This window comes from Aquarana catesbeiana, linkage group LG01, assembly GCF_042186555.1.
Source record: "Aquarana catesbeiana isolate 2022-GZ linkage group LG01, ASM4218655v1, whole genome shotgun sequence".
NCBI lineage: Eukaryota > Metazoa > Chordata > Amphibia > Anura > Ranidae > Aquarana > Aquarana catesbeiana.
In genome coordinates this window covers 359937774-359950704 of record NC_133324.1, presented here as the reverse complement: position 1 = coordinate 359950704, position 12931 = coordinate 359937774, and the positions used below count along the sequence as shown (strand labels likewise).

Below are 12931 nucleotides of genomic sequence, written 5' to 3'. Positions count from 1 at the left end.
TGAGAGCACTGACAGGAGTGTTCTGGTGGGGGGCCATCCTATGTCAGAACACAACAGCTCAGCAAGGGAGAGCGCTGTACTAATGTTGGATTGTTAATACAACAGCTCCAACCTGAGATGTTAGTTGCCATTAGGCTTTAGAGACACGCTCAGCAAATGTAACCTTCAGTATAAAAGATATTCATGGTTACATGCTCAGTCGCACAAACTTTAATATTTAAACCAGCACATGTGATAAAGACTCGATCACCTCTGGTTATCTACTGAAAGAGACCTGGTTTCCTTTAATCCTACATATAACTGAAGCTCAACGGTGAACAGTTTAGCATTACATACAGATTGCTGAAACTTGCAAAATTCTGAACATTTATTACCTTTACTCCTTGAATGAGACCATTCATTAGAAACGTGTGCTGAGGAAATGTTTCATGCAGCACCTAAGAAAATAGAGACCACACAAAATTTAGCAATCCCATCATTTAGGCAAATATAAAATCGGACAAACAAGTTGTAAACATCATCCTAACCCAAGCTGAGGAACTGAAAATTTAAAATTAAAATTGAAAATGAAAATGAAAAATTGAAATGAAATGGTTTCTAAAATGAGAATACTCCTTGAATAGGTTATTTGTAATGGTGACTTTAAAATACTTCAATTTTGGAATTTTCACCAATTAAAACTTGCCATGCATGTTAACAATCTGACTAAGATCCTGTTTAAACAACTGGAGTAATTTTTCTACAGTTTAAATTGACTTTATTAGAATATGCATTAAGACCCCTTTCACACTGAGGCGGTTTGCAGGCGTTATTGCGCTAAAAATACCGCCTGCAAACCGCCCCTAAACAGCCTCCGCTGTTTGTTCAGTGTGGAAGCCCGAGGGCTTTCACACTGAAGCGGTGCGCTGGCAGGACGGTGAAAAAAGTCCTGCAAACCGCTTCTTTGGAGCGGTGTATTCACCGCTCCTGCCTATTGAAATCAATGGGACAGCGCGGCTATACCGCGGCTATAGCCGCGCTGTACGAGGGATTTTAACCCTTTTTCGGCCACCAGCGGGGGTTAAAATCGCACCGCTAGCGGCCGAATACAGCTGCAAGAACAACGGTACAGCAGCGCTAAAAAAAGCGCTGTTGTACTGCCGACGCCCCCACCATGAGATGAGCACCATCAGATCACATACAGCGAGAATCTCCTGTTTTCTCGGTGGCCTCTTTAATACAAAGTCCCACCTCCTGGACCAGCTTCTATGATAGACAGAACACTGGTCCAATGCCAGCCCAGGAGACGGGACTTCCTATTACAGAGGCCGCTGAGTAAACAGGAGATTCTCGCCGTATGTAATCTGACGGTGCTCGTCCGGCCCCCTTCCTGTTTCCCCCTAGGCAGCCCAAATTGCAGTATCGGCGTATAACATGCACATACTATTTGCATCCGATTTTCAGGGTGAAAAGGTGCGTGTTATACGCCAATAAATACAGTAACTGCCAGAAAAAGTTTAGAAAATGAAGCAACATTTAATAGAATAGTATGAGGTCTCTCATTGGTGGCATGGATACCGACGAGTCAGCTGTGATTGCTGGAATGTAGATTTCACTGACAAAATGGATACCGTGCAGAAAGCAGTGCGAGTGCAGATCTTAGGGTTGATAAGGCTACTGGGGAGTATGTTGTGTGTATTGGATAGCAACTCTCAGTGGTAACCTGGATACTGGTGAGTGTTATATTCTCACAGGCATTCTGTATCCTTTAAAACAGGAATCTCCAAACTACGGCCCTCCAGCTGTTGCGGAACTAAACGTCCCATGAGGCATTGTAAAACTCTGAAATTCACAGACATGACTAGGCATGATGGGAATTGTAGTTCCTGAAGAACTGGAGGGCCTTAGTTTAGAGTAGGGCTGAAACAACTAATCGATTATGAAAATAGTTGTCAACTATTTTCATAATCAATTAATCGGCCAGCCGATTAGTTGGCCTGCATACAGAATGCAATATTTGTTTACACATCAGGAAATACAGTGCAGCACACATACAGCTCAGTACACCGTCCATACATGTCAGTAAGTGCCTGAGAACTTGTGAATGTGAATGTGTGAGAAGCAATGCCTCATGGAACATGTAGTCCTGGGCAGGAAGTGAGTGGGTGTAAAGGCAGAAAAGTTTTTTTACCTCGTTATAGGGGCACACTATACTATAATTTTTAGCTTGCTATTGGGGCACTCTGAAGGCAGGGAGGAGCCAGAAGCATCGGTGAGGAACCCCAGAAGAGAAAAATCTGGGCTGCTCTGTGCAAAACCATTACACAGAGAAGGCAAGTATAACATGTTTAAATATAAGAGGACTAATGCGCAAAAACCACAATATGAACGAAAATCTGAAACTAATAGTGAGGTACCAGGTAGAGAGCTGCAACATAGATGGGTCCACTCAGTTCCCCCAGAAAAGCAATAAATACGTAATGAAATATGTAGCGCTACTCTATCAGTACCAAACCAGCAATTTTAAACCTGACCGTAATCAACTAAGACAAGGATAAAACTGCCAGACACTCTGCTTAGTGGTGATTCCAAGATGCTGATTCCTACCAAGAACAGGTTGTAGTCAACTCTGGATTCATAACTCCATACTAGAATCCATCAAAAACATTAGTGCCAAAAAAACGTGTATATAGGTGAATGACAACCAATAAAGTGCCAAAGTGTAAAGTGAATTAAATTATGTAAAAGCCACCCCACCTAAAAGGGAAGTGACAGTATTATAAAACTAAAAGAAATAACTTCCCAAAATGTGCTAAAAATCAAATAATCCCTAGTGCTGAGCAAAGTGACAAATAGCTCTTAAAGTGAAAACGCATAAAATAGCAGCTGAAAATCAAATGATCCCTGGTGCTGATAAAAAATGCCAAATAACTCTTACAGTGTAACACAAAAAAAAAAAAAAAAAAAAATCTTATATATAGCAAACTGATGTGCATAAAAGTGATAAAAATAAAAAATATTATATAAAATATAGTAATAAAATAATAAGTGCGTACAGATTCCACATCAATATCAATCCACAGTATTATGAACAAAATTCAAGAAGTGAGAATAGTGATAACAGTGCAGTCATGCCCTTATACACGCACTGATGCGCTATGAATGAATGACTCAAATATATAGACAAACAATCCCACAACAGAGATGCTGTCCCAAAGTGACAATAGTGCAATTCAGTCCATAAGTGTAAAGCTGTGCAACTGTGATGGATGATGTCCACAGGGAACGATCTTTGAATAAAGTGCAAAGTGTGCAGTGACTGGTGCTAATCTTCATAAAAGTTCTGGTGCACACATCAAGTGTTTCCCTTTGATAAAGTCACGTGGTGTGACGCAACGCGTCAGGGTAGGAGGAGTCAGGTGCCGCCGCTTCTTGGGGACGGCCGAACCCGGAAGCTTACTACATCCACTGATCGTTGTATTTTTAGATGTAAGTTACTACGTTTTTCAATAAAATTTTATTCGTAATTACTACACTATGAGACCTTTCCTTTGTCCCTAACTACCACTGCTGGGATTACTGGGAGCGGCGGGAGGAGATTCAGAGAGCCAGATCCACTGACATCACTCCAGGAAACCCATCCTCTCCAAGATTATCTATCCGCTCTACTTGGCCCACTGGGGGCCGCTGTTGGAGGTGAGAGGCTGGGGGAAACACTTGATGTGTGCACCAGAACTTTTATGAAGATTAGCACCAGTCACTGCACACTTTACACTTTATTCAAAGATCGTTCCCTGTGGACATCATCCATCACAGTTGCACAGCTTTACACTTATGGACTGAATTGCACTATTGTCACTTTGGGACAGCATCTCTGTTGTGGGATTGTTTGTCTATATATTTATGAGTCATTCATTCATAGCCCATCAGTGCGTGTATAAGGGCATGACTGCACTGTTATCACTATTCTCACTTCTTGAATTTTGTTCATAATACTGTGGATTGATATTGATGTGGAATCTGTACGCACTTATTATTTTATTACTATATTTTATATAATATTTTTTATTTTTATCACTTTTATGCACATCAGTTTGCTATATATAAGATTTTTTTTTTTGTGTTACACTGTAAGAGTTATTTGGCATTTTTTATCAGCACCAGGGATCATTTGATTTTCAGCTGCTATTTTAGGCGTTTTCACTTTAAGAGCTATTTGTCACTTTGCTCAGCACTAGGGATTATTTGATTTTTAGCACATTTTGGGAAGTTATTTCTTTTAGTTTTATAATACTGTCACTTCCCTTTTAGGTGGGGTGGCTTTTACATCATTTAATTCACTTTACACTTTGGCACTTTATTGGTTGTCATTCACCTATATACACGTTTTTTTGGCACTAATGTTTTTGATGGATTCTAGTATGGAGTTATGAATCCAGAGTTGACTACAACCTGTTCTTGGTAGGAATCAGCATCTTGGAATCACCACTAAGCAGAGTGTCTGGCAGTTTTATCCTCGTCTTAGTTGATTACGGTCAGGTTTAAAATTGCTGGTTTGGTACTGATTGATAGAGTAGCGCTACATATTTCATTACGTAAGTATAACATGTTTGTTGTTTTTAAAAAAAAAATACTTTAAAGACTGTGCAGGGAAGATCAGCATCTGAACCCAGAGAAGGTGAAGGCTGATAGACTGGAGGTAATAGAAGGCATTCCAATTACATTTAAAGTAAACTTTTACATGGAGGCAAGCCACATTACGTGGGAGCAGGGCATATTACATGCAGGCAGGGCACATTGGAACAGGGCACATTACAAGGAGGCAGGGAACAGGGATCATTACATGCGCCCCGGTGTGAAAGGGGTCCAAATAAAAAATGTGATCTCCTAGTCTGATATTTACCAGATTCAACCTCCAATAGTATATACAGTATATCTCTTCTGTCTGTTATTCTCAGAGTAGATTAGAGAATTTTCTTCCTAAACATATAGTTGGTTATTTATATTTACCACTGCATAGAGATTTTTAAGAATACATTTTTTTAAACTTTACATATTAAATTATACACCACACTTTTTTTTTAAGGTTATTATCCAATTAATCGAAACAATAATCGGCCAACTAATCGATTATGAAAATAATTGTTAGTTGCAGCCCTAGTTTAGAGACCCCTGCTTTAGAGAAAAGGCAAAGAAATCAAAATGGCTGAAATGTACGTGAAACCCAGCAACACTTTTATGCTGTTCCTGATTTTCAGTCCCATGGCTTTACTACAAAATTGACAATACGACTTCCCATGTCAAAATCTGCACTGTAGCTGGAACTATAATGTTCCACTAGTAGATAAGCAAGAGACCACCCAGTACCACATTCATATACTCATCCCAAACTGAACCCCAATTTACATTCAGACTACACATGTACCTGGTCCTCCACTAGAATAGGAATGTACAAGCATTACTTTAGATTCAGCTTGAGTCAGGAGACAGTAGAAACGACAGATACAAATATTTAAGATACAGCGCTAGCAAACACAATATAAACGAAATTGAAAACAATTAATAATGAAAATGAAAATCCATATAAAGTGACTGATGTGCTCCAATCCAAAAGTGCAAAGTGCTCCAAAGTTTTCAAGGTGTACCGCAACACCCCCTCCTGTGTCCCCACTCACCGGATCGAATGGACCCCTAGCCTTTCAGTCTAGGGGTCACTTCAGGCTTGATAGCGATGGCGGCTATGGCATCAGATAAAATGTCCTTGTTGAGGATACTCGGCCAGAACAACAAGCATCGGATTGAATGGAGTGGACCCCCAGCCTTTCAGTCTAGGGGGCACTGCAGGCTTGATAGTGATTGCCAGGAATGGCGGCTATGGCATCAGATCATCAGATAAAACTTCCTTGTTGAGGATACTCGTCCAGAATAACAGGTATCCAGAATGAAAAGGAATGGACTAATAGTGAAGTACCGCTTTGAAAAGGATTTAGTGCGCATAGAAATTAATACTTACAAGAAGCAAGATAAAATCAGGCATAAAACATGGCGCTTTGAGTACATAAAACGCCGTTCATGGCGTGCGTTCCACGATACCGAAAGTGACGTCAATAGGAACCGGAAATTACGTCTACGCATTTCACCCTCCTACAGGGCGTCAATCAATGCCTGATTTTATCTTGCTTCTTGTAAGTACTCATTTCTATGCGCAATAAATAATTTTCAAAGCGGTACTTCACTATTAGTCCATTTCTCTTCATTCTGGAAACCGGTTATTCTGGCAAAGTATCCTCAACAAGGAAGTTTTATCTGATGCCATAGCCCCCATTCCTGGCCATCACTATTAAGCCTGAAGTGACCCCTAGACTGAAAGGCTGGGAGTCCATTCGATCCGGTACCTGTTATTCTGGCCGAGTATACTCAACAAGGAAGTTTAATCTGATGATCTGATGCCATAGTCGCCATTCCTGGCCATCACTATCAAGCCTGACGTGACCCCTAGACTGAAAGGCTGGGGGTCCATTCGATCCGGTGAGTGGGGACACAGGAGGGGGTGTTGCGGTACACCTTGAAAACTTTGGAGCACTTTGCACTTTTGGATTGGAGCACATCAGTCACTTTGTATGGATTTTCACTTTCATTATAAATGAATTGTTTTCAATTTCATTTATATTGTATTTGCTAGCGCTGTATCTTACATATTTGTATTTAAGTGAACAGCACCTTGTGTACAGCAGCTGCATTTGTCTTTTTATTTTTCACTTCATGTTATTTTGTACACCATCAGCGTGAGTATATATATTTACAATATAATTTTTACAGTAGAAACGACAGATTTAATGAATGTGCTACCCCTCAACACTATAGGCCTGCTGCTGAAGTCTGGAAAGTTACATTAAGTTTGTATTGTGCTTTACTGGAAACCTGTGCTGAAAGAAATACGAGAGCTGTCAATTTCTGGCGTCAACGCTGAAAAGTTATTGACTTAGAGCAGGCATGCAGGATGGGGTTCAAACTTGCAAGACTTTACTGGCTGCATATTTTTGTTTCACATCCCTGACTTCATAGGTAAACCATGATCAAAATTACAGCTCCCTGAGATTTTACCTTCAAAAATATTTCAGCATACACTTCTGTTACCATGAATACTGGCCATGCAAGTAAGAGTCTGATTCTACAACCTCCTTTGGATCTGACAATAATTATGCAGTGTGTGGCCAAACATGACTGGATAAATACTGAATGAATTTCATACATAAATCTCAATACTACATTGTTTCGGTAAACTGTACAAGCAGATGATAATGTGTATGGCCAGCTTAAGTCCTTGTATAGTGAAAATATTTGCTTGGCAAGGTTTAAACATTTTGCAACAGTAGAGCACACCCGCCAACCCTTTGTTTTGTTTTTTTAAACCCTTAGGCCCCTTTCACACTAGCAGACTGATCGGGTCCGGCTGTCAGTTTTTCAGGCGGACCTGTTCAGACCCTCCAGTCTCCTCTGTGGATCGACATCCGATCCCATCTGCTAAAAACAGACGTTCCCCATCCATCTGGAGGACTGGATCGGATGGCAGTCGGGTGTAAACAGACAAGCAGTCTGTTTATATCCAACTACCCATAGAGGAGAGCGAGCTCTGTCTGTGTCTGCTCTGCATAAGGGGACAGATTTCCCACTGAGCAGGCCCGCCCCGTGTGAAAGGGGGACAAATGCGCGGTCATGCAACACTGTCCCCAAATAAAATGTTTATCTTTTTTTCCCCACAAATAGAGCTTCCTTTTGGTGGTATTTAATCATTACTGGGTTTTTTATTTTTTGCTAAATGAATAAACTGATGGGCACTAATGAGGCAGCACTGATGGGAACTGATAGGTGATAGATTGGCAGCACTGTTGGGACTGTACTGATAATCAAGACATCGATAATCAATGCCCTGATTATCAGTGTACATTTCCCTTTTAGAGAAGCCAGTTATCGGCTCTCTTCTCTCCTCATTCTGTCAGCATTAGAAAAGGAGTGCCAATAACCGCCTTCTGTTTAGATCCGTGATAAGCTGTAATTGGACACAGCTGATCATGTGGTAAAGAGCTTCTCATTGTCTCCGGACACTCGATTACAGAGCATGCCACTCATATGACGGCGTCCCAGAACTAGCCAGCTGCACTGTAGCCGTCATTCGGTTATAGCACGGTCGGCAAGTGGTTACTTTGAGACAAAACACAATATACTACCCAAATATTATAAATAAAAGATGAGGTTGCATCAAGTAAATAAAACCAAATGTCAAGAATTAAACTTGCATGCACTGTGAAACAGCAAAAACACAAAACTGTCTATAGGCGACACATTAAAAGCTTTTACAGCTCATCAATTTAGGCCATCCATACACGGTTAGAATCCCGGCCGATTCAGCAGGAACCAACCGAGATTCGAACCGTTAAAGGGCAGGCGAAAAATCGATCGATCAACTTGCGTACAACCAGCCTGTTGGATTCTCTTGCCATTCATAATCACGGTCGTCTGTCTCACAGACAATTGCTTGGCAGGAGGGATTCCCACCAGCACTGTCTGCTGATAGGGGAATCGTGCAAATTTCTTTCCTGGAACTTGTGGTTGCAGGAAAGAAATTTGCACTGTGTATGGCCAGCCTTAGAGTCAACAGTAATCTGAGGTAACAACAAATGATGGCTTTGGCATTATTGCTTCTTACTCCGACATGTATGTTAACCGGTTCCTGACCAGCCACCGCAGTTATACTGCGGCAGAAAGGCTCCCCTCGGCGAGCCGCCGTAGCTGTACGTCGGCCCTTTAAGGCGCTGTAGGAAGTGCGTGCCCAGAGCTGATGCTAGTGCCCGGCAGGCACGATGACCGCTGAGCACCCACGATCGCTTGTGACAGAGCGAAAACCAGGATCTGTATGTGTAAAAACACAAATCCCAGTTCTCTCAGGGGAGAGGAAACACATTGTGTGTTTATACTAAGTATAAACACAGATCTCTCTCCTCCCCTAGTCAGTCCCATCCTCCCTACAGTTAGAACACACCTAGGGAACACAGTTAACCGCTTGATCGCCCCCTAGTGTTAATCCCTTCCCTGCCAATGACATTTATACAGTAACCACTGCATTTTTATAGCACTGATCGATGTATAATTGTCAATGTCTCAAAAAATGGGTCAAACGTGTCCAATTTGTCCGCCGCAATATCGCAGTCCCGATAAAAATCGCAGATCACAGCTAGTAAGTACTAGTTTTTATAATGTATATTTATTTTAAAAATGCCATAAAATCTATCCCCTATTTTGTAGACGCTATAACTTTTGCGCAAACCAATATACACCAATAACCAATATACCAATATTTTTTTACCAAAAATATGTAGAAGAATACATATCGGCCTAAACTGAGGAAAAAATCTGTTTTTGTTTTTTTAAATTTGGGATATTTATTATAGCAAAAAGTAAAAGATAGTGTTTTTTTTCAAAAATTGTCGCTCTTTTGTTTATAGCGCAAAAAGTAATAAACGCAGAGATGATCAAATACCACCAAAAGACAGCTCTATTTGTAGAGAAAAGAAAAAGTCAATTTTGTTTGGGTACAGTGTCGCATGACCGCGCAATTGTCAGTTAAAGTGACGCAGTACTGTATCGCAAAAAAATGGCCTGGTCATTGAGTAGCCAAATCTTCCGGGGCTGAAGTGGTTAATACCAAATATGTGCTGTCCGTTTATTGTTTTTAAGACATGTGCATCCAACATCATTGTTTCATGCATAGAGGACAGGGTAACTCAATTTTCTTTTTTTAATTAAAGTTTACATAAATATACATTGGATATAAAAAGTCTACACACACCCCTGTTAAAATGTCAGGTTTCCTTGATGTAAAAAAAACGAGACAAAGATAAATCATTTAGGAACTTTTTCCACCTTTAATGTGACCTATAAACTGTACAACTCTGTTGAACAACAAACTCAAATCTTTTTAGGTGGAGGGAATTAAAAATAAAAAGTTAAAATATGGCTGCATAAATGTGCACACCCTTAAACTAATACTTTGTTGAAGCACCTTTTGATTTTATTACAGCACTCAGTATTTTTGGGTAGGAGTCTATCAGCATGGCACATCTTGACTTGGCAATATTTGCCCACTCTTCTTTGCAAAAACAGATCACCCCACAGATTTTCAAGGGGATTAATCTTCTGGTGAAGCCACTCCTTTGTTGATTTGGATTTATGCTTCGGGTCGTTGTCATGTTGAAAGATGAAGTTCCTCTTCATGTTCAGCTTTCTAGCAGAAGCAGGTTTTGTGCCAATATTGACTGGTATTTGGAACGGTTTATAATTCCCTCTACCTTGACTAAGGCCCCTGTTCCAGCTGAAGAAAAACAGCCCCAAAGTATGAGGCTGCCACCACCATGCTTTACGGTGGGTATGGTGTTCTTTTGGTGATGTGCAGTGATGTTTTTGCACCAAACATATCTTTTCGAATTATGGCCAAATAGTTCAACCTTGGTTTCGTCAGACCATAACACATTTTCCCACATGCTTTTGGGAGACTTCAGATGTGTCTTTGCAAAATTTAGCCAGGCTTGGATGTTTTTCTTCGTAACAAAAGGCTTTCTTTCGTCTTGCCACTCTACCCCATAGCCCAGACATGAAGAATACGGGAGATTGTTGTCACATGTACCACACGGAAAGTACTTGCCAGATATTCCTGCAGCTCCTTTAGGCTACTTTCACACTGGGGCGGTGGGTGCGTCGGCGGTAAAGCTCCACTATTTTTAGCGGCCCTTTACCGTCAATTTCGCTGCACTATTCGTCTGCTAGCGGGGCGCTCCCCCCCCCCCAGCTAGCGGTAAAGAAAGGGTCAAAACCATCGCAAAGTGCTGATGCAGCAGCGCTATGCCGGCGGTATAGCCGCGCTGCCCCATTGATTGGGCAGGAGTGGTGAAGGAGCGGTGTATACACCGCTCCAAAGTTGCTGCTTGCAGGAGTTTCTTTAACGTTCTGCAAACGCACCGCTCCAGTGTGAAAGCACTCGGGCTTTCACACTGGAGAGAGAGAGGAGCGGCTCTTTACAGGCGCTATGCAGGCGCTATTTTGACCGCTGTAGCGCCTGTAAAGTGCCCCAGTGTGAAAGGGGCCTTAATGTTGCTGTAGGCCTCTTGGCAGCCTCTCTGACCATTTTTCTTCTCATCTTTTCATCAATTTTGGAGAGATGTCCAGTTCTTGGTAATGTCACTGTTGTGCCATATTTTCTCCACTTGATGACTGTCTTCACTGTGTTCCATGGTATATCTAATGCCTTGTAAATTCTTTTGTACCCTTCTGGCTGATACTTTTTAACAATGAGATCCCTTTGGTGCTTTGGAAGCTCTCTGCGGACCATGGCTTTTGCGGTAGGATGTTACTAAGAAAATGTCAGGAAAGACCTACTAGAACAGCTGAACCTTACTTGGGGTTAATCGGAGGCACTTTAAAATAATGACAGGTGTGTACCGACTCCTATCTAACATGAGTTTGAATGTGATTGCTTAATTTTGAACACAGCTACAAACCTAGTTAGAAGAGGTTGTGCGCACTTATGCAACCACATTATTTTAGTTTTTTATTTTTACTCCCCCCCCCCCAAAAAAAGATTTCAGTTTGAGTTGTACAGTTTATAGGTCACAATAAAGGTGGCAAAAGTTCTGAAATGATTCATCTTTGTCTCATTTTACATCATATATATATATAAAATTTTAACTTAAATTTATTGCTATCACAAGGGGGCTGATAAGTCTTCTATGTGAAAAGCATAGTGCAGGTAACAGGTTCTCTTTGAGGAGACATCAGGGGGCCCCTAATGTAACCTCTGCTAAAGCTGATCGAGCACAGCCTGTGCCTAATCAGCTTCTTCCCCAGCCAGAGTGGCCAGGTTTTACAGCTCTGAACCCGAAAGTGCTCAGGAAGTGCTTCCTGGTTTAGGCTTCATTCACATAGAGGGTTTTAATCCATGCCCCGTGCAGGGCCATGTTTTACCGGCACAGGGTTGCATTGATCTCTGTATCAGCAAGCCCATTTCTATCTATTGGGATGCAGAGGCCAAGGTGTGTTTGGAGCAGTGTACCTACACGGATGTCACATTGCGAGTAGCAGCTGTGTCCATGCTGCCACTTCATCCCAATGGACAGCTATGTGACTGCCAGCACAGGGATGTAGGTAACACCAATAGACAAACCTCTGCACAGATTAAAACACTCCCATGAGAATGAGACCTTATACTACCCTTGGAAGATCAACAAATGGATGTTCACAGATTTCCCGCCATTCTTCATCCTGACATGGAGGTCCTGAGCCTCCAGGAGGTACAGCTAAGCTTGGGATACATGGCACGGAATGAGGTGTCGGAGAAAGAACGCCATGTTCCCAGCAGTGTAGAAGTGATTAGAGGACTGTTAGAAAGAATAGTAGAAAGTTGTCAGTCTGGGGGGAAAAAAAGGTAAACAAAAATGCTGCAATAGCAACCAGGAGCTTGTTTCCATGCCAGCGTTGACACTTATTGGCCCATTATAATAAGTAGTCCCACTGGCTAAAAGAAATGTGAAGTAGGTAGGGAGAGGTTGGCAAGTTCCAGCACTCAGAAATCAGAAAATGCTAGGCTTTACCTGTCAGAACAGCCTGAAATTTGGCAGTGACAGGAAGATTTGGAAGTCTGCACTTCATACCTGCAGCAATTTAATAATTGAAACACAACATGAGAAGAATAAAACCTCATTAATCATTATACTTACAACAAGCATTGGTGTTGTCAAGAGACCCCAGGCAAAAAATTCAAGAAAGATGACCACCACAGCATGATACACACTTGGTCTTCCGAATCCTTGTTGCTGTTGAGAAAAACAATATATTTTTAAACTTTGTATATCTATAATATGCAATACTTTCTCAAATTATGTTAGGGAGGTGAGACATTTTA

At 41.4% G+C, this 12931-nt stretch overlaps 1 protein-coding gene across 1 annotated transcript in view; it reads right to left on the bottom strand.

The window, feature by feature from the left end:
* The window catches only part of LOC141146459 (hippocampus abundant transcript-like protein 1), a 136238-nt gene that overhangs the window by 81142 nt on the left and 42165 nt on the right, over nt 1-12931 (bottom strand). The window contains exons 2-3 of the mRNA XM_073632960.1: nt 12747-12842; nt 375-437 (exon numbers count right to left, since the gene is read on the bottom strand). Coding sequence (XP_073489061.1) covers nt 375-437; nt 12747-12842 — 159 coding nt within the window. The remainder of the gene's footprint in view (nt 1-374; nt 438-12746; nt 12843-12931) is intronic.